The sequence below is a fragment of the Artibeus jamaicensis genome, unplaced genomic scaffold (assembly GCF_021234435.1).
Source record: "Artibeus jamaicensis isolate MK-2021 breed Jamaican fruit bat unplaced genomic scaffold, CSHL_Jam_final scaffold_1964, whole genome shotgun sequence".
NCBI lineage: Eukaryota > Metazoa > Chordata > Mammalia > Chiroptera > Phyllostomidae > Artibeus > Artibeus jamaicensis.
This window is the reverse complement of record NW_026522030.1, coordinates 7,025,147-7,046,640: the sequence shown is the minus strand read 5'-3', so window position 1 is coordinate 7,046,640 and position 21,494 is coordinate 7,025,147. Positions and strand designations below refer to the sequence as shown.

Genomic DNA, 21,494 nt, shown 5'->3' with positions numbered 1-21,494 from the left:
TGAGCAAACTGTCCCCAACCCCCTCAGAGTTTCTGATTGGGTGACCCTCCTCTGTGCCTCTGGTACTCTGGCTTCCCTTCAGAGCACATGTATGAGGTTGTAAAGCTCCGTCTGCCGGTTCCCCACCAGAGCGTGAGCTCCCCGGGCAAAGCCAGCTTGTTCCTTGCCAGTCTTTCCATCGCCTTGATTCACAGTTGATGCCAGTGGTGTTTTTGAATGAGTGACGACAGTATGAACCAACAGAGGAATCAGCCATCGGGGGCTCGGTTTCCCTACTATAAAATGGGAGAGTTGGGTTAGCCTTGTGGCTCTTGTTATAATGAGGTCTTCTACTGGCACCTCGAATCGCTCAGGTCACGTCTGGACTTCCCCTTACTAGTAGACCTGGGATGGTCTACAGCCTACTGGGCGCTGTACCTGGAATCACGAGATTCCTTACCTCCCTGACTCTTGCCAGACTCAGTGGGACAAGGAGCCATGTCCCCCATCTAACCGACTGGAATCCAGAAAGTAGTCTAGGGAGGAGGTAGGACTTGCCAAGGGTCTCAGAGCAGGTCCATCAGAACCTGGGGCTCCGTCACTGGGGCTCATGACCCTTCCAGCGCCAGGCCATGCGCAGCCAGCACAGAGAGGCACGCCCCACAGTCCACAACCTGCCTCGGGTCGAGGCCAAACCAGTTTCCTTCGCATCTCCCTCCTGGAGCTGCTCATCATTTGATTTCCGCATGGTGTCCCCAGTGGCACAGAATAGTTGCTCAATTAAAATGCATGCAATACATGAAACATAGAAATCTGGAATATTCCTGATCAGAAAGAAGGGGGCACACACTTCTGCCAAGAATCTTTACCGCCTCTCCCTCACAGTCCCCGAAGAACTCCTCTCCTCTCTGGGATGTCCCCATGGGAAGTGACTGTCGGAAGGACAGGACCCACCAGACTTGGAGCTGAGGCCTCTTTATTGGTATGCACATTTTATGACCTGCTGCCTGGTTTCTCCTGAATCCAGTCCCATTTCTCGTAGTCTGGGGTGGCACCCTCCCTTTGCTCCCCAAAACTGCCCTCCGGCCCTCACCCTCTGGCCCTTAGGAACTGTCCTTGCCCAGCCAGCCTGCAGAATGGACAGGCAGCTGCTACCCCCATTTAATAGATGGGGAGACTGCAGCCCCAGAGCAAAGAGCCCCGCCCAAGGTTGCATGGTGGCCTCCTGGGCTTCTGTTTTGCCCTCAGCAGGGAGGGAGGACGCGGTTAGGGCTCCGTGTGCTCTCGTGGGAGGGTGGCTGGCTCCGTCCACGTCGCAGGGAGCTGCTGATCTGGTCTCTGAGGGCCTCCAGTCTCCGGGCCAGGTTTGGAACTGTGGCCCCACCTGAGGGGCACGGCAAGACTTGAGACCTGCACTATCCTGGGTTTCTCAGGTCCCAACGTCCTCTGGGGAAGTCTCAGGGGTACCCACTTGCCCCTGCCCCCCACATACACCTTGGGCTCTGGTATGCATCTAGGCCTGAAGGTGACCTGAGGAAGAGAATTCCAAGCCTGGGAACTAGAAAGGTCTTAGAAATTACCACTCAGCATGTACCCTGTTCCAGAAACAGAAAGACTAAGGTCTGGAGTGGGTGGGTTCTGGCCAAGGATCCCAGAAAACACTAGTGGCTCCTCCCTCTTTCCCTTCTTCACCTCTCAGCACTGGCGACGTGTTCAGGGGCCCCATGGGCAGGGGCGGGGCCGAAGGTACCACCTCCTCCTCCGTGAGAATCTCCGCCAGGACTCGGGTCTGAGTCCAGTCACTGTGACTCCTGGGACAGGGCAGGTCGGGTGGTGCAGGTGAGCCTTCAGGTTCCCAGGCCTCCCCCTGCCCCACCCGTTTCCCAGGGCTGGGCCCACCTCTGTCTTAGGCAGTGGGCAGAGCCAGGGCTGCAAGGGGGTGCCCAGGGTGGGGGCCGGGAAGACAGGGTCATGCCATCTGGGGCCTTAGCGCCAAACACCTGCAGGAAAGACCAGAGCCGACACTGGGTGACCTCAGTCCTGTCTCTCTGCGCCCCACTTCCCCGGTGCTGGGAACACCACCACCGTCCCTGCCACACCTGCTTGATGGGGCACCAAGTATGTCAGATGGGCACAAGGGGCGAGGTCTTGGGCATTTTTTCTGTGGGCAGCAGGGGGCCCTGGTCAAGTACTCTCTGGAGACTAGAACTCCCCGAGGGCAGGGACCTTTCTGGTCAGTATCAGAGCCCTTGGAGAGTCAGTGAGCGAGTGAGGGACACACGAATAAGCAAATGCACACGTGAGGAATATGTAAGTGAATGAATGAATAAGTATGTGGTGGAGAGAATTCCTAAAAGAAGGCAGGATGCGGGGGGAGCAGGAGGTAAACAGCGATTCTAACCCTGAGCAGAAGGAGCCCAAAGCCAGCCACTTGCCCGCATGACCCAGCCTGGGACCCCAGAGGCCCTGGAGCTCTGGAGCCTCTTGAATTGACCCCCTAGATCAAGGTCTCCAGCTCTGCTGGACATCCCTCAGCCCTACCTGGGCCTTTCCTACCTGGGGCAGGTGGCGCTCCCTCTGTGGGCAGGCCCAGTGGGCCAGCGGTGCTCGGCACAGGGGACAGAGGTGGCAGCAGGGGCCGGTGCACAGGGGTGGCAGGGCCTGCAAGAGGGCATGTCAGAGGCTCCCTGTCACGCCTGTCCCTCCCCGTGCAGGGCGGATGGAGAGACTCACATGGCAGGAGGGAGCTGGCACCATCACGCAGGGACATGGCGGGGCTGGGCCAAGGCTGGGCTGGTGAAGGTAGCAGGCAGAGAGGAGGCGCCTGGAAAGAACAGCGGGGTCTGTGCCTGCAGCCCTCAGCCCGACCCACCAGGCTGGAGCCCACGTCCCCTGCTTCAGCGAACTCTCCCGGGGCACTGACTATGTGCCAGGCACCATTCGCAACGCTGTGCACATGAACTCATTTGATCTCGTCTTTCAAACAAGCCTGTGAAGTGGGCACTGTATCATCCCCATTTTACAGAGGAGGCAAACCAGGTAGTGAGAGGTTATATGACTCACCCAAGGTCGCACAGCTAGTAGGTGGCAGAGCTGGAATTTGAACCCAGGTGGTCTGGACCCAGAGGTCAGACTCTTAACCACTCCATTAACCTACCACTTTCCCACCTGCCCTGCACCCCAACGCCTGTCTCTGGGCTGGTGGCCATGCTCACCGCTCCAGCGCATGGACCTGCTGTGCCAGGACGCGCTGCTCATCCCGGGCCAGGTCCCGGCTACTCTGCAGCTGGCTCTTTTCTTTCCTGGGAAGAATAGGCCCCAGGATGGGGACAGGAAGCAGGGCTGGTGGGGGGGTCAGCCAGCCCCCCATTGCAGTGCAGTATAAACCCCAGCAGGTGGATGGAGCCAGAGGGAGTGAGGGACCCGGAAAGGGGGCAGCTCGGCAGAAGCAGCCCAGCAGTGAGAGGCGGCACGGAGTCCCCCGGCTGGGCCCTACCTGAGCCTCTCATTCTCCAGCATGAACTCCTGGAGCATCCCGTAGAGGTTCCGCTGGGCCCAAGCCGCGCGGGGAGCACTGAATCCAGAGACCGCAGGGAAGCGGGCCACGGCCGGATCCCGAGAAGTGCAGACCCTCTCCACATCCCGCTTCACCCCCAGCGAGCTCATACCCTTGAGGTCCATCCGGCCCAGTTGGGACCGAAGGAGGTGGTTCTCCTCCCGGAGCTGCACTATCTTAGTCTCCAAACACTGGGGCTGCTTTGCCACAGGGGACTGCAGAGAAAGAGCCCAGCACTGCCATGCGTAGCTGTGCAAGCCACGCACTGCATGAGGGCTTCTGGGAGTGGGGAGAGAGGGGAGCCTAAAACCAGCCCAGGCTTCACCCACGGGCCTTGCACCCTGGCCCAAGGCCGCATCCGCCTGCAGGGGGCACCTGGTCCTAATGGCATCAAAGTACCGATGGCCCGGGCTGCATGACCACAGGGCCCTCTGTAAGCTGGACCCTGCTCCAAGTCCAATGCAAACCTCAGTTCTGTTTGAACCTTGGTTCAGGTCCTGACCCCAAACAAGACTTCTCATCAGACCCCTACTCATCTCAAACTTAATCATGACACCCGCTAGGATCCAGACTAGACCCTGAATCATATCCCAAATCAGACTCCAACCTTAGACCTGACATAACCCGGACCAGGACCCTGACCCCACCCCATCATCAGGATTTCAGCTCTAATCCTAACTGACTCAGTCCCAGCTTTCAGCCATGACACCAACTCAGGCTCCAACTACTGCCTGGCCCCAGCCATCGTCCCTGCCATCCCTCTGTCTGTGTCTCGCTCCATTCACCTTGGGGGCCTGTGGCTGAGTGGTGACCCGCTGAGCTCGGCTGGCATATCGCAGGGTACTGAGAGTCTCAGGAAGGCACTGGGCTGAGGGGGACACGCAGGCCACCTGGGGAGGAGGCCCCTGAGTGTTCCTCTCTGGGAGCCACTCCCTCAGGCCCCACTCTTCCCTGCCAGCCCCCCTCAGGTACCATGAGGGTGACCCCACGCCCCCCCAGTGAGTCTGCCAGCAGCTTGGTGAGCTTGCTGTCTCGGAATGGAATGTGGCTTTGCTTCCGCCGTGGGTCCAGCAGCAGGGAGATGCAGTGACCTGGATGGGGAGAGTGAGGCCCAGCCAGGTTACACCCGAGGGCCTCACAGCTGGTCCGTGGAGAGCAGGAGCCTCTGCCCACACCTCCGGTGCCCAACAAAGGGCCTGGCACTCGGCAGGGGCCCAGGAAGTGTCTGACACATGGGCTGAATGGAGGGGAGCTCCCGGAGCATCCTCCCACGCACGCCCTCCGGGACGGAGGCGGGAAGACAGGGCAGGTGCCTTCCCCTCAGCCTGCCTAAGTACACAAGGCACAGGCTGAATGTCTGGTGACTCATGCTCTGCGCTTGACTGAGTCTACCCCCCAAGTTAGAATGTAGAATAAAGTTTATGAGGTTTCTAGATTCATCAACAAGGTTCTGAGAGTGGAGGCACAAGTCAACAGCAAGCTGAGGCCAGAAGGGGGCCTGTGGCTCAGGGCTCTCAGCTCTTTACGCACTACAACCCCTCTGGTTCCACTACTGCTCTTATTTCCTGTCCACTTGTGGACAGCTACAGGTCAGACAAGAGGAGGGACCCAGAGCTGGACCCCTCACCCAGGGCCAGCAGGCTGCGGTTGATGCTGTTGGCCTCAAGCATCAGCTCCCCACGGGATCCTGTGGCCGCCACCTTCTCACTGCCAGCCAGGTCTACAAAGCACAGCTTCCCACCAGTGGGGGGGTCCCCAGGATCCACAGGAGGCACCTGCTAAGATTGGGGAGTCAGGGCTTGGTGGGGACATGGTTTCCACCATGACTTCCTGTGCACACCCAAGTTGTCTACACACCCAGAGGCGGACCCTTGCTTAGTGTCCGGGGGCCAGCTCCTTCCCCAAGCTGGGGCACTCACAGTCTGGCGGCTGACATAGAGTGTAAGCAGGGCATGGCTTCGGCTGGAGGCCTGGTTCAGGGTGTGAGCTGAGCTCCTTCGACGGCTAAGACCTGGAGGGGAAGAGCATCAGGAGCTGGACCTGGCAGGAAGAGCAGGTGGTCACCAATGATGGACAAGGGGCAGAGGCGTCCTGGTGAGGGAGGGCCCAGCCTGTGCAAAGGCACAGTGGCAGGAAAGGAGAATGAGGGGATGTGGGGCCTGGCTCCAGCACGAACAGGCAAGAAGGGGACAGAGACAACTGAGTGGAAGAAGGACAGTCTGATTCACGTTTGATCAGCACCTCTCATACTGCTGTGTGGAGAAGGAGAGGGAGCAGAGAGGTCAGCGGGCAGGATGCCGGGCTGGACAAGAATCTGAACTCTCAGTATCCCCAACACCTATCCCAGGGTGGGTGCTCAATAGACACTGGATGAATGGATGGGACTGGAACAGAGGCTAGACTAAGAGTTATGACCTTGGCCTTCAGGACACTGGAAGGGTCTGGAGGGGAAGAGGGATGTGGTTTGCTGTATGGAAAAGTGCAGATGGGAAGCAGGGAGCCTTGAGGTAGCAAGGCCTCTCTGTAAAACAACAACAACAAAAAGTAAAAAGGCCTGCCTGAGGCGGAGGTGCTGGGCTGGAAAGAGGGGCAGGACCACAAAGTGTGGAAGGCAGAAGTGGCAGGTCTGGGGGGCATCGGTGCACAATGTCTGAATTGTGGTTTTGCTGGCCCTCACCTCGCACACGCAAGGGTCATCTCTGACCATCCCCTGCCCCAGCCAGGGGCCCCAAGTGCATTCAGTGAACTGCAGAGGGACGGGCTTCCCGGGACCCCAAAGTTCCCCTGAAGTGGCACGCACCCATCTGCAGAAGTTCCATCAGGGCCCCCAGACTCCCAAACTCCACCACCCGCAGCTGTTCCACATAGAAGCCCCGGGCCTTGTTCCAGCGAACAGGGAGGGGCCGGGGAGACCCCAGGCTCAGCAAGTCCCGGACCTGGGAGATGAGGGTGGAGGGTGAGGGAAGGGGCCCCGAGTCCACCCACCCCCAGACCTTACCTACGGCAGTTCTCCCACCTATTCTGTCCCTTGGCCCAAGCTCCTTGGGAAGCAAGGCTTCCGTTCAATTGCAGTTTCTGTGCGTGTCAGTCTCCCACCTGCTCATTGTAGATCTCCAGGTAGGAGGCCTGCAGGGTGGCAGGAGCACCCAGGTGCTGCACGCGGTCTAACAGCCAGGCGAAGCTCCTCTGCATGATGCCAGCCAGGCTGGGGGGTATGGGCACCCCCTCTCCCTGGGGGCAGAAACATTACCACAGTAGTAACTACCCTTCCTAGCACCCCCAGTTACTATGCCCCAGGAATGATGCCGAGTTCCCATATAACATCTCATTGAATTCTCACAGTCAGGAAGATCACTTCCATCTTACAGATGAAGACACGGAGAGCTGGTCAGTAAAAGGGACGAAATTTGAACTGTGTATTGGGCAAATATGCAGTTCACCTCTCTGGGCCTCCGTTTCCTTGTCTGCAAATACATGGGGCTGAGCTACACTGTCCAAAGCCCTTCCCTCTGCGAGTCTGCGCCATCGGTAACTCCCCACTGACCCGTGACCTTGGGGGGCTCTTGTGCTCAGCCCACCTGGGGAGGAGGCCCAGTCAGGGTGTAGGTCTTCCCGGAGCCGGTCTGGCCGAAGGTGAAGACGGTGCAGGAGAAGCTGTGGGCAGCAGGGGTGTGTGGCTGGACTCCCAGCGGCGGGCGGTACGGCCGGGGTGTGCTCGGGGTACGCCGGGGGATCAGGGTGGTGCAGGGTGGCGGAGGACCCCCAGGGCCTCACTCACCCACGCAGCGCCAGCTCCCCGAGTCGCCTCACACCACACACCCGGAACACATCCTCCTGCGTGCGCGACCCGTCCAGCACGGCCCCAAAGCGGAACGCCAGGTCTGGGCCTCCGCCTGGAGGGCTCACCTGAGGGGCAGTGGAGAAGGGGCGGAGGCCTAGGGAGGGCGGGGCCTGGACCAAGTTGCCTGGGGGTCGGGATGAGGCGCTCTGGGCAGGTTTTGGAGGCGCTGGGGTGGGGCTCGGGAGTTGGAGCGGGGTGGGAGGGGTTCCTCACCTGCAGAGTCTTGGCCCCTGTGCAGTGCAGCACGCTCTGTTCCCCTCGGCGCAGCTCGGCTGTGCTCATGGGACGCACCCTGGGGTCCGAGGGGAGGGTGGATGGTCCATCCCGATGTCTCCATCGGCCCCTTCCTCTCTCTCGGGCACATCCTAGCCAACCTATACCCACCTGAGCACCACCTGGATGGGCGTATCCGTCCCCTCTGGCCCCTTCTCCAGGCTCCGTGCAGGGTCCCTGTGTCAGCAAGGCGTGTTAAACTGTCCCTCCACCCAGCAGCTCCTCGAACCTCCCAGAACCTCTGCTTACCCATCAGGGGATCCACACTCCTCCATATCCTGCTTTGCTCACCTCTCGTTCTTTTCCTCCCCACTGCCCTCCCTTTTCCACCACTGCTGGGACCAGCTATACACACCTTACATCCCCCACCCCCACCCCCTTCCCAGGCAGTCACCCATCCGGAAAGGCTCTGGCCTACCCAGGGCCTGCTAGTTAAAGATTTACCCACCCTCACCTCTGGTGGAGAAAGTGTTTCCCAAGCCAGGGACCCCTAAGCTGGGGGGTTCTGGAGTTTGAAGATCCCTTGCTGTTACCCCATCCCATCAGGAGGGACCACCCAGGCCAGCCTCCTCTGTGTACAGATGGGGATACTGAGGCAGGGATGGGCAGGGCAAACAGCAAACCTCTGCAGGGCGTGGGCCAGGCTCTCCCCCCTCTCCTCACGTACTCCTCCAGCTTTGTGATCTTGCTCTCCCCTCCCTAGCAGCTCCAGCTTCTTGGAACCCCCCAACAGGGGGGTGGGAGGGGCAGGTCTCAGGTCTAGGAAGACAGGGCTGGATTGAGTTCTCCACTGAGCTGACAGGAGGCCCCAAAGCATCTGGTTAAACATTGGGCCACCTGCTTCTCCAATGCCAAGGCTGAGCCAAGGCCAGGACTGGTGCTTAACCCTCTCCTGACCTGGTGTATGAAGGCAGCACAGATTTCTGTGAGTGTGCAGGGCACCGGGCAGAGGAATCCCCTAGTCCTGCTAGGGAGCCACGTTAATACAATCCAGTGTGCAGGGGCTTTGGGGGGGGGTGGGGAGTTCGGAGGCCTGCAGGGGCAGGGAGGTGAGGGGGGCCGGTGAGGGTTATCGGGCCTCCTAGCAGGAAGGGTCTAACAGGGAGAGTGACATAGAGCAAAGGGAGACTTGTCCCTGGCTCTGCCACTAACATACCAGAGAGCTTGGGCAAGTCAGTTCCCTTTTTGTAACCTGTTTCCTTCCTGTACAAAGTGATGTATGATTTTACATAGTTCTGAGATTTCAGTGAGAGTGTACAGAAAGACGGTCCCTGACGTACAATGGTTCAACTTAGGATTTTTTGACTTTGTGACGGTGAAAAAGCTGTAAGCATTCAGTAGAAACCATACTTTGAATTTTGTATTTTGATCTTTTTAGAATAGTGATATGTGCTAGGATGCTTTCTCGTGATGCTGGGCAGCAGCAGTGAGCGGAACTCCCGGCCACAGGGTCGCAAGGGTGAACAACCGGCACTCTACAGTGTGGTACTAAATTAATTTTAGACTTAACATACTTTCAACTTACTATGGGTGTATTGGGCTATAGCCCTATCATATGTCTAAGAGTCTGTATTTGAAAGTGATTCATTAATTTTGAAGATTTCTCTAAAAGCCAAAATAAAGCCCTGACCAGTGTGGTTCAGTGGGTTAGGCATCACCCTGCAAACCAAAAGGTCACCGGTTTGATTCCCAGTCAGGACACATGCCTGGGTTTCGGGACAGGTCCCAGTTGCTCTTGATGGATGATTCTCTCACACATGGATGTTTCTCTCCCTCTTTTTCTCCCTCCCTTCTTCTCCTTTCTCTAAAAATAGATAGATAAAATCTTTTTTTAAAAAGGCAAAATAAAAATCCCTAGACGATCTTCAAAATTCCTTTCAACTCTGGAGTTCCATAATCTGGCATATATTTTCTAATCCTAGGACAAGAATTACCATTCCTGTTTTCAGATGAGAGAACAAGAACACAGAGGCGGGCAGGGGAGGCTGTCCATGGAGAAAACAGCTGTGCATGGCAGAGCCAAGGGGCTTAAACCTGCAACTCTGAGCTGTAAGCCCTGGTGCTGTCTGCAGTGGCAGAATGCTTTTTCCCGTTGTAAACCTAGTAAGTGAACAGGTGTTTCCTTAATCGCCCTTAAAAGGGTTAAGGACTATTGGTCATTCACACCTTAGTGTGCGTTGGTTTTGTTGATCAGCTTGCTGTCTACCTCAGACTTCACGGAGATGAGGCACACCGAGGGGATTTTGAGAAAAGTGGGAAAGAGAGGGAACCTGTGCAGGTTGGGATGTGATGAGCTGTTTGTAGGGACTTCTGCACCAGGCTTCCAACCTGGGTCAGAATGTGTTCAATGCTGAATATTTGGAGCCGGTCCTCGATTGCAAAACTGCACCTTTTAATCAAGAACAGTGGGTCCCCCACCGTTGAGGGAGGGACACAGGGAAGGCATTAGGGGAAATTCAGAACAACTCAGAAGCTGGCTGGACCCTGCAGGAGTGCATCTCCAAGGTCTCGCTAGAGGGCAGCAGCGCACCGCGCCACGGTGGCCTCAGGGCTCATCACAAAGGAGGCTTTGTCAGGCACAGCCACGCTCTTTCCATACATTTTTTTTTCTGAGCTTGGGCACTGGGCAGGGGTTGACCAGCCTGATGTTGTGGAGAAGGATGAGCAGACCTTCAAGAAATGCTCTTTGAGGGAGTGAATAAAAGCCACATTGAGCAATCAGGGGACTCTCTCCTGCACACGCCTGCTCCTGGTCCAGCCCCTTCAACCCCCTCCTCCCTTCAATCCTAGCCATCCTCCCTGGGAAAATCCTGCCCTGACTCCCTGGGGCCTCAGAATAAAGACTGAGCTGCCCCGCTGAGACCCACGGTTGTTCGGACTCTATCTTCTGCTGACCCCTGTGGTTGTCCCTCTGCGCAACCCACTGCCCCACTACCCCTGCATCCCGTGCTCCAGCCCAAACGCTTTCCTGGGCTTCTGTTCCATTTCTCTAGACATCGTTCCTGCTGATCCCTCTACCAGGAGCGCTGTCTTCTACCTGGTAGGCTTGTCCTGCAAGCCTTCTCAGAAAATCTTGCCTGTCACCCTCTTCCCACCAGGCCAGGCTGGAGTTGTGTTGGTCCCAGCAGCCTCCTGGGCTTCCCTCTGTTGCTGAAGACACGGGGTTCAGTATTGTTCGGATTGGTCTTCCTGTCTTTCGGGAGCTAGGACTGTGCTGGCTTCATCCCTGCAGTCTCTGAGCTCCTGCACACAGTAGGAATGCAGCAAGTGAAGAAGCTGGAGAAGAGAAGGACCCGGGAAGGAAGAAGGGAGGCTGGCGATCTCTCCCCAGCTGCCATCTCCCCTCTCTCCCTCCCCTCAAGGCTAACCACAAACACTTAACTTCGTGATGTAAGCATCTCTTCAGGGACTCATTTATCACGGAGAACATCAGCCCCTGCCACAGAGCTGCTCTCCAAAGTGCCCAGAAGCTGGGTGACACTCTCTCAAGCCCCAGCCAAGCTCGCAGATGAGTCTGGGGCTCACCCTGCCAGACAGCCTCACAGTGAACTGAGGTGGGACAGAGATGAGGAAACAGACCAGGGAGAAAGGATGTTCTCAGTCGATCACATGGCTCTCATCCTGCATCATCCCACTTGTACCCCCTGGGATGGAGAAAAAGCCAGATGGATCCAAGGCCAGTTGTGAAATTTTCCAAAGAAAGCTTGCTGTAATCTTTAATCAAAACGTGAATGTAGGCCATAGGACTCATCTCACAAAATCCTCCAAAGCAGGGACCATAGCGAATCATTGACTTCACTTCTATTCGGTCCCTTACCCCCATTTCACAGGTGGGAAAACTGAAAGGAGGGGCAGTAGAGGCTGGAGTAGCTCTTGCGTTGGTGGTGAAGAGCAGGGATTTTAGGAAGAAATGGAGAGAGTCACAGTAACCCATTGGTGCTCCTGGGCCACCCCTTCCCCTGAATGCCTGGCTCCTCGCCTCTGCGGCCTCACGAGGCTTCTCTGTGGCATCTGGCGGGTACCAGCAGTCAAGATAGACTTCCCCCTTGACAAGGAGCTTTGTGAAGGGAGACATCAACTCCCAAGGCCCACCCAGGGCCCTGCAAAAGGAAATGAGACACCCAGAAGCCAAGTTGATCTTTTGGTGAAGACAAGCATCATGGGTGGTTGTGAAAGGAGTCGGGGCTGTGGAAACTCCCTGTTGTTGCCGGGATTTCTCCCTAGAAACATAGCAGCTTTCCCCTGAGTCAGCCTGCCCACTGTTCACCCAGGAATGACTTACCTATGAGCTGGATGGTTTCCTCTGAAAAAAATCATGTTGACGTGTAAGAATGTTAAGGGGCATTAAGGGCTCTCTCTTGCACAATGATGCCTCATGTGTCTAGAACCTTCTGAATCAGAGGGATGGGAGTTAATGTTTAGAACACTTGGGTACTTCTTCTACTTTATTTTAATTAATGTTTAAAGCAACCCTCTGGGACTGGCACTATGATTGTCCCCATTTTACAGATGAGAAACCTGAGGCTCAGAGACGTTCAGTAATCGCCCAAGGTCACACACCCACTAAGTGACATGGGAATCTGACCGTTGCCAAAACCTGTGTCCCGCCCTCTACACTCTGCAGCCCTCTCCTATGAGCTGCTCTGCAAAGCTGAACTTGGAGAACTGAAGTTGGCCTTTGAAGTGCACGCTCGCCTTAATTTAACCATCTCTGTTGAAACGTGCTCCCAGACCGGCTTTCACACTGCCTGCCCTCTCCCCTGGGGCACATTCGGCAATACTTTAAGGCAGTGGTGCTCCACCCCTGGCATCAGGATCACCGGGAGATTCCAGACCCTGCCTCCAGAGATGCTGATTAATTGGTTTGGGGGTGGAGCCAGGGCAGGGTTTTAAAGCTCCCCAGATGGACCTACTGCACAACCAGGGCTGACAATTTCGGCTTGCATTTGTTCTTGATGACCGAAGTCATCTGATCCAGTGTGTGACTTGGGCTATATTCTGATAGTGATTTCTTAGATCTTGACGGGCATGTTGAGACCTCTGTCTGCTTTTTCCAGGACATCCATCCTTTTGAGGGGCTGTCTCCCTGTGTCCCCCACAGTCTCTCTGTTCATTTCTAGCTTGGGATCCACTGAGCAATCACAGGCTGAGGAGGGCAGAACTGCACAGAGACCCTGCCTGCAGGGACCACGGGATCCATTAGGAGTTTTCCAGATTTTTTTTCTCATTCTAGTTTTTCTCTACACTGGTGACAGTAAGCTGTCCAAGGGGGAGATGCAGCTATGCATTCCATTGGAATGTTGATTAAGCACACCTAAAGCACCTACTATGTGCTGGGTCATAAACTGGATACTAACAATCCACTGTGCTGTGTGGTTGTGAGCACAGAGTAGCTACATCCTCCCCCAGGAAGCCCTCCTGGGTTGGGATGGGAGCCCTCGTTGGGGGACCTACAATCCCCCACACTGACCAGCCCCATGACCTTAATTGATTTGACTGGTTTGGGGTGTGGGGACATGAACATCTGTCTGCCTTAGAGAACTCTCCAAAGTGGACAAGGGCATGTCTGTTCAAATGAACTACTTGTAGCCGTTGTGCCCAAATGCCATGAAAGCACAGGCGAGGAAAGGGAATTCTGGCCAGAGACCAAGGGTTGGGGAATCTGGGGAGGCTTCCTGGAGGAGGTGGCACTAGGGCTTTAAAAGATGGGAAGAAATTGAGGCAGGAATCAGGGCAAAGAAGAGCCTTTCAGGCAAAGGGAATAGCATAAGCAAAGGTCCAGAGGTGGGATGAGTTGAAGTGCAAACTTGCTTAGTGGGATGGGAAGCCAGGAAGACTGGTGGGATCATACTCCAAACTGTCCAAAGCCAGAAGCTTCCACAGAGGCCCAGGGAATGGTCCTGGCTAGGAACTTGTCTTTACTAACTCTTCTGGAGGAGCAGAGCCTGGGGATTCTCCAGAGCCCCCTCCTATAATTTTTTGGCTCTTCTCAGGAAAATCCACCCACCTTATCAGCAAGGAGGACGCTGAGTTTCTGAGGCCTGGATGGGTGCCAGACCCCACTGCTGACTCACCCCTCAGGCAGCTAAGGGCCTGGAATGCAGGGCTGGGGGCTTCCACAGGAACCCACACCTTAAGAGCCAGTCCCCAGGAGGCAGCAGGAAGCATGTCTCCCAGCTGTGTTACCCAATGAGGACCCCCACTCCTCCCACATCCAGACCCTCAATGTCCCTAAATATGAATGAGGAGGACAGGGGCCAGAGGTACCTAAGACTCTGCCTACCCCAGAAATCCTTACCTGAGGATTTCTGGGAGAAAACACTGTTCCTGTCTCCCTGGGAGAAATTGAGGGGGAGACGCAGCCCCCACAATCCCAGGACTCCGTCTCTGAGATAGTCATTTCTCTCATCAAGCCTACAAGGATTTGATTAGCACCCATTTCTAGGACTGTGCTTCATTGCAAGCACATCTATCAGGACTCTTCTCCTTTCCAATTTCCATCAGCTGGGCCCTGTGTCCTCTTCCCAGAACTAAAAGGGGCTGGATCTGCTTAGCCATACCTCTCCCCTGGCACCTATGCCCCCTTTGGTACTGCTATTACTACTATCATACTAGTATGTCTGCTACTACTGCTGTAGCTACTGATAGGGGAACTCAGGAGTTGAAAATTTAAGTTCCGTTACAGCTGATAGGCTTAAGTAATCGATGCATGTGGAAAGGTGGTGTTCCAGGAACTGGATTGCATGACCTACTGACTCCAGGAGGTCCACAGGCAATTCAACTGTTGTGCCCCAGGGAGCCTGCAAGCCTTCGAGATGGTACCTGAGCCATTGTGTTTCACAGAAGGAATGTCTGTGATTCAGAGAGAGAATTGTTGACCAGCAGATAAAGAAATACAGTGGTACCTCATGCTCCCCCTTGTTAATTTGTTCCAGAACTCTTGATGAGTGCTGAACAAGTGATGCGTGAGGAAGCATTTTCTCTTGCTGGGCGTTGTGGTGACTCATACAAGTTCTAGCAAGTGCACCAAGTCCTGAGCAAGCGCTGAGTGCTGAAACATTTTTCTCACCAATATGTGACCGGTAGAGTTCTGGTCGTTTGCTTAGATTGTTTTATAGATTCAGTCATTGATCGTTGTGAATTGGAGGGTTATCAGCTGGGAGGGGTACAGGGATTAAGAAGCATAATTGGTAGGTACAAAATAGGTAGGTGGGTGTTAAGAATATTATAGGAAATAGAGAAGCCAAAGAACTTATATGCGTGACCTATGAACATGAACTAAGGTGGGGGGATTGCTATAGAGAATAGGGTACCAGGCAGAGGGAGACAAAGGAGGAAACATTGGAACAACTGTAATAGTATAATCAATAAAACATAATTTTTAAAAATGTGATGAGTTCTGGGTTTGATGAGTTTTGAAGCTGATGAGTACCAGGTATGACTGTACTAGGAAAACTGCTGTTGGACTGCAACTCTTATCTGATTAACCTTTCTCCAAACTGCCTCTATTTACCCTTTCCTTCTTACTCTGAAAAGGCTAGCTTGAGATGGAATGTCAAGTTGCATTTTAGAGTACATAACCCACCCTCCTCTCAGATTGCTGACATCCGAATAAAGTGCCCATAAAGATTCAATCCTTGTCTCTACTCACTGGTTCTGGTAGTGACAGGCAGCACCAGCACCTTCTTTTCCAGTTTCACTGCCACCATTTACTGGTACAATGAGTACTTCTACTACTACCACCACCAGTATTTCTACCACCTATTACTACTAGTACTTCTACCACGACTACCACTAGTACCCTACCACTCCATTACTAAGTACTTCTTACTATGACTACCACCACCAGCACTTCTAGTAGTACCTCTACTACTGTTACCACTATAACTTGTATAACTAATACTCTCACCATTACTGCTACTACTAGTGACTATACTACTAGTATTTTATACTAGTAGTATGTACTACCACTGCTACTGCTACAATGATGAGCTACTTATTTACTTCTACTCCTCATAATAGCAAACATTAGTGATTATATTGGGTTGGCCAGAAGGTCTGTTCAGTTTTTTTGTAAAATAAAAGATACATTTCTCATTTTTACCAATAACTTTATTGATTTGGATATTTGGAATATATTGGCTATCTCTTGCTATCGATCTCTAGTAGGTAGAGGCCAGCGGTGCTTCTAAATATCTTCCGATGCATAAGACAGCCCTAAAGTAAAGAATTATTTGGTGAAAATGTCAACAGTGCCAAGAATCTTTGCAAACCACCTTTGACATATTTGATCAGTCACAGCACCTTCTCCACACACTGCACAAATATTTTTTTGTTTCAGTTGCATTTTTACCCTTCTAGAAATAATAAGGCATAATACACCATAAATGTTGTATATTTCATCCATCTTCAATATTAAAATGCCTGCACAAAAATTCACCAATTTTGATCAGTATTTTTAAATGCATGCTGATGTGACGGCTGTCACAAAACAATCTAACAAAACTGTTTTGAATGAAGTCAAAGACAACTAAACACTACCAGAGCCATTGTATGGAAAAAACCAAATGAAGTTTTTGGCCAACCCAATACACAATGGTCCAGGGACTGAGCTAAGCACAATCAACTGATATATCTGATCATAGCAGCAGTCTTATGGGTATATATATTCTCCCTACTTTATGGTTGGGGAAACTGAGGCTCACAGGAGGTAAGTAAGTGCCTCAAGTCATAAGGACTGTAAGAGACTGAAGCAGGATCTCAACTGGCAATGTGACTATGGTGGCTATGTCTGAGATCTGGAATCCTGCCCCTCCCCTGTCCTTTGTCTGGTTTCCTGGAACCAATCTTGGCTTATCTTAAGTCTTCAGGGAAGGGGTCTCTGAAATTGAAGAAGAAAAGGGGACCTACTTTTTGCAAGGTTTCCCTACCTTTCTCAAGATTTCTAGAACACCATGAGCAATGCAGATAGTAGGTGCTCGATACAGATACGGTTTGGATTAGCTGGATTCTAACAACAACCCTTCAAGGCAGGGAGAAGGATGCAGATGCTACAGCTGAGACTCTCAGAAGAGCTGTGATGTCCCCAGAGGTAGGGCTGGCACTGCACGCCGGAACTGTCTTTAAATGACCTTGGATACAACATGAGGCATTCACCCCAGCCACAAACTTTCCTGTGCATTGCACTTTATAGTTTACAAAGCTCACATCTGTCCTGTGATTTCATTCTCACAATAACCCTTAGAGGGAGTGATCAACTCCACTGCATAGACAAAGAAACTGAGCTTAAATTAAGGCAGCTTTTGAAGGACTCCTGGGAAGTCAGTAGCGGCAAACCTAGGATTTGAACCAATGCATCCTACCCTCCAAGGCCTGACAGTAGGGGCCTCCCAGCTGGAAGAATCCAAGAGGCCTCTCTTGGGACAGCTCTCCTTCCCTGCTTTGCCCAGCTACCTCAGCCCCTGTGGCTGGCGAGCCCTCAGCCCCAAGGGGCGGAGACAACTGGTTATTTCCAGCCTGGTACTTAAGGGCTGGCCGGGGAGTGGGGTGTGGGCTGGTCAGAGGGCTCTGTGCTCCCAAGAGGGTCTGGCCTTGGCTGCTGAGACCCTGCTGAGGCAGGGCGTCAGGGATTTCTGTCCAAGTCGCCTAGGCTAGCCAAGGCTGGGCAGCTTTCCCAGGAGAGGGCAGGCCACCCCTCCCCCAAAACGTAAGATATAGGTAGCCAAGATGCACACAGGCAGCTCATTCAGCCCCCTCCAGCTCAGCTGACCCTGTTCTGGGCTGTGGCCCAAGCTGAGGCACTACCCCTGCTGCTCCTGAGAGTTGGAAAGAGCAGACAGTGGTCCCGGTCCTGATAGGGGCTTAACACAGCCACAGGGGACTGACAATCAGTTAAGAGCAAACACATTATGCTCTGAGAACTCCTCCTGTGCAACCCTCCCTCCTAGCAGGCCTGCAAGGTAGAAATTGCCACCTCACTGGCCCTGAGAAATACTATTGCCCCCTTGAATGGGTTCCCCCAACTCCATCTACACTACCTTGTTGGTCACCCTCCTCTTCTTCCTCCCCACCATTTGTATTGGTATTTTTGTTTTGTTGTTGAATGTCTCTCTTCCTTGAGAGGGCAAGGACAAAGCCTGTTTTATTGACCATCATGTCCCCAAGGTCTAGCAGAGGGCCGGACACCCAGAACAAATGCCTATCACATGTACAAGGAAGGGAAAGGAAGGCACTTGCCCAGGTCCTCACTGGAGAACCTGGGCATCATCAGCACCCTAACTCGACTCTGCCTCTTTCCAAGGGCGCCCCCGTACCCCGCGAGCGTGCCTGGTGTGGGTGCGTTGTCTGCCCACCCCCTGCACTCTTTCTCCCTCAGCCTAGAGGCACACGGGGGCTCGGCACTTTCCCTAACGCCTCTTGCAGGTCCTCCAGCTTCTGCTTGCACGTCTCCGAAGCACAGTGGCTGCTCACCGCCTCATCCACTGCAATGTTAGAAGCTTCCCCCCCATGCCGCGTGACCCTCTGAACGACAGGATAGGCTGTGCTTCACAGTTCTCATGTGCTGAAAAGGAAGAATTTCTGTCATCAGCACAAGGCTGTAGGCTTGGACAATGCACTTTGCTGTTTGCTTGTCTCCTGGGGGCCAAGCATGGGCCAGGCCTGTGGTCACAAAGTGGAGAGTCAAACAGCCTTGGTGTCTGCCTTCTTGATGATGCTGAAGGCCTGTGATGGCCTTTGAGCCACAAAACAGCCCTGGTGTTGGTGGAAGGGCATGTACGTTAGATCTAAGGCTTCTGAAGTCTTACCACACACACACATACACACACCACCCGAGATCTTAAGACACGAATTCAGGTACCGCAGCTCTGGACGGAGGGTGCATGTGGTACAAGCCCTCAGGTGATGCTGCTGCTGCTGGTGCATGGACCAACCACACTTTGAGGAGCAGAGTATAGGCCCGACTGATGAAGGAGGCCAGTGAGGCCCAGAGTGAGTAAGGGACTTGCCCAGGGTCACCTGGCCAGGCAGCAGGGGCTGAGAAGGGACCGTCCGACTCCTCACGCCAGCACTCTGGAATTCGCAGTGCGGGCCGGGCTCAGTGTGCCTGTGTGAGGCAGCATTACCTGAACTCACCCAGGCTGCCTGCCCCTGCCCGTGAATAGCGGGCCTCTTTCCTTCCTGCACCAGGCCGGGCAGGCGGGCAGGCGTGAGCCCACGGCCGCCCCCTCCCCTGCACACACACTCACACAGCCTGGCCGGCCCGGCTGCTCTCCCTGTTTGGGGAAAGTCAACAAGAGCATTTGAAAAGTCTTTCTGTGTGGAGAATCTGTTTGTATAGGGGGAGGAAGCGGAGAGCTGGCCAATAGGTAGAAATATTAATGAAGCTTGTTATAAAGGGCCCATTCACGGCTCTCCGAGTAAATAGGGCTCTTGTCGGGCTGCCACGTTATCTGCCAAGTTCAAGAATGTGGTTTGAAAAAATAGAATTTAAAGGGGTGAGGTGGAGCCTTAAATGGCCGGCCTGCTGGCACCGGAGCCAGCTACAGGCTGAGCCTCTGCCGTGGGGCTGGGGCTGGGGCACTGGGTGCTGGGCCTTGGGGCGAGGGTCTGCCCAGGGACGAGGGCTGGGGAAGGAGGCCCCGTAGAGGGGTCTCGGAGAATTCTGCGCACTGATGTGGAAGGCCTGGTGCCTTCCCTTCTCCCCTTGGTGTCTGGCCCATGGCTGCAGCAGCTGCTCCACGCAGCCCCCTCCCAGGGGTGCGGGTCAGGTGTGGGGCAAGGCTGCAGGGACAGTCCAGCCCTTGTGTACCTGAACTCCTCCACAGATCTTGCCCCTCGGGGTATGGGTAATGGGGGTCCTGGGAGGTAGGGCGAGGACTTCTTAGTAGCTCTGGGCCGTAATGACTGCTAATCCATAAACCCCAGCCACCTTCTCTCACCCCTTGTGCTGCTTTACAAATTGCTACCCAAACAAGACGTAAGAAAGAGCAGAAAAGGCTGAGACATGCAACCCTCTCCTTTCACACAGGGCAAATTCTGTGCTCATAGAAGGGAATAACCAACTCGAGGCCACGCAGCAAGGCTTTAGCAGAATTGGGGCTTGCTTCCCCCATTTCCTGGCTGGGTCGGGTCCCTAGGACTGAGGACGATGCTTGGAACAGAGGAGGCACTTGGCCACCTCACAAGCACAATATCTTATTTTTAACCCCGGACCTACAGCAATTTATAACCCAGAATCCTGCCCTACCTTGTTTGCCCCCCCACCAGCTCTGTGGCCTTGTGTAGGTGACTTGGCCTCTCTGAGCCTCGGCTTTCCTCCCCTTTGGAAAATGGGGTCATAGGGCCTTGCCCCTTCCATTTAGAAGGCTCAGCGAGAGGATGCTGGTGAGGCGCCCAGAGCCGTGCCAGGCTCTCCGTGGGTGGCCAGCAACAGTGGCCACGGGCATTTCTTTTTCTGTCCCAGCCTGTGGCACAGGGTAGTGTCTCCAGGAAGCCTGTTCCCTGGGCTCTACATTTCAAAGGGTGGTTTCCACTCAGGTCCTAGAAGGCTGCCTTGCGCTGAGGGTCATGGGACTCTGGTAATCGGGAATCGGGGACTTCTGCCACAGACGGCATGAGGTGGCACGTCCACACCCACACCCACACCCACACCGATGTGTGAACCATCACAGGGGTCCGTGAAAAGGCCCTGCAGGAGCTTGGCAAGAAGCTGACCTGCCGTCTCCTCCCCAAATGCCTGCTCGGAACCCGCCTGCCAGACAAGGGTTAACCTGTGTGTGAGGAGAACATTTATATTGGCTTTTCTTTGCATATAAAAAGGGGGGAAATTCTTATAAAGCAAAAAGGAAATAATCAATGCAAAAACTAAATGGAAACACTTTTTAACAGGTTCTGCCAGGAGCTTGCTGTGTAACCTTGAACAGTGGAGACTTAGGGAAATTTGGAAAGCAGGCAGTCAGCAGCATCCCTTGAAGGGGAGGTGGTGCGGGGTGTTGTCACAACCATAGGCTTTGGGGCTCACGGGTCAAGGTTCAGCTGGGCTCTCCTCCTCTCTGGCTGTGTGACCTTGGGCAGTTGATGGACCTCTCTGGGCTTCCATTGTTTGATGTGCACAAGAGAAGAGAGGGTTAACATGTGTGAAGGCCCTGGCACCTCATGGATGCTCATTAAATGTCAATTTCCTTTCCTTTCTGGGCCTCTTGGCAGGCCGAGGGGAAGTGTCTGACAGGTCGCACCAGCCAGACCTGAGAGAGACGCAGCTCTGCGGGCCTGGCGCCTGCACGGCAGTGCGGCAGCCCCGTGCTGGCCGTGTCTTCACTGCCCTTTACAGTTTGCAAAGCATCTGCCTCCTCACCATCAGAACCTCCCGAGAAACCCGTGAGGTGAGCAGGGCAGTGTTTACTCCCCAGCACGCTGAGAACGAGAGAGGGCGAGGGACTCAACGCCAAGCTGTCGGACAGGGTCCAAGTCCATCTCCAGTTTTTCGTCTCTTCAGCAAAGATTGGTCAGGGCTTGTTATGTGCCAGGCACTATGTTGAGCATAGGGGATAGAACAGTGAGTGAAACGAGACACAGAGGGATGATGGATGGATGGATGGATGGATGGATGGATGGATGGTGAATGGTGATGGATGGGTGCATAGGTGGATGATGGATGGATGAAAGGAGGAATGAATGGATGAGTGAAAGAAGAAAGCGTAACTAGTTTTTGGAGGGCAGCCTCCTTGTCTGTTCTTTCCGTCCCTGGACCCCCTGTATTGAGGATGGTGCCTGGAGCAGAGGAGGCACTGACATTTGCTACACAAGGGTTATTGACTCAAACACTAGGCTGATTTGCTACACAAT

General features: G+C 54.3%; 1 protein-coding gene across 6 annotated transcripts; it reads right to left on the bottom strand.

Annotated features, from left to right (window-relative positions):
* Window positions 1-889: 889 nt before the first annotated feature.
* KIF12 (kinesin family member 12) lies at window positions 890-8,438 on the bottom strand. Of its 6 annotated transcripts, none has more exons than XM_037139481.2 (18): window positions 7,899-7,998; window positions 7,761-7,826; window positions 7,590-7,668; window positions 7,314-7,441; window positions 7,114-7,189; window positions 6,632-6,766; window positions 6,336-6,471; window positions 5,455-5,546; window positions 5,163-5,313; window positions 4,508-4,626; window positions 4,321-4,425; window positions 3,476-3,750; window positions 3,195-3,281; window positions 2,713-2,803; window positions 2,536-2,640; window positions 1,879-1,979; window positions 1,672-1,790; window positions 890-1,363 (listed from the first exon to the last, which is right to left on the bottom strand). In XM_037139481.2, exons 1-18 carry the CDS (start codon window positions 7,922-7,924, stop codon window positions 1,224-1,226), a joined length of 2,031 nt encoding a protein of 676 aa, XP_036995376.2. In that variant the 5' UTR covers window positions 7,925-7,998; the 3' UTR covers window positions 890-1,223. The 6 variants fall into 6 exon arrangements, with proteins under 6 accessions (XP_036995376.2, XP_036995377.2, XP_036995379.2 ...); XM_037139482.2 differs by having other exon boundaries at window positions 892-1,363; window positions 5,163-5,310; XM_053656571.1 differs by lacking the exon at window positions 7,899-7,998 and adding an exon at window positions 8,273-8,438 and having other exon boundaries at window positions 893-1,363.
* Between the last annotated feature and the right edge of the window lie 13,056 nt (window positions 8,439-21,494).

Excerpts from the sequence above, each read along its gene's own strand:
- KIF12 (XM_037139481.2), bottom strand. The coding sequence starts at position 7,924 with ATGGAGGAGTGTGGATCCCCTGATGG. Across the intron at positions 7,190-7,313 it reads GGGGAGCTGGCGCTGCGTGG|CTTCTCCTGCACCGTCTTCA; the intron begins GTGAGTGAGGCC and ends TGCTGCCCACAG. Across the intron at positions 4,426-4,507 it reads GGCGTGGGGTCACCCTCATG|GTGGCCTGCGTGTCCCCCTC; the intron begins GTACCTGAGGGG and ends CCTCCTCCCCAG.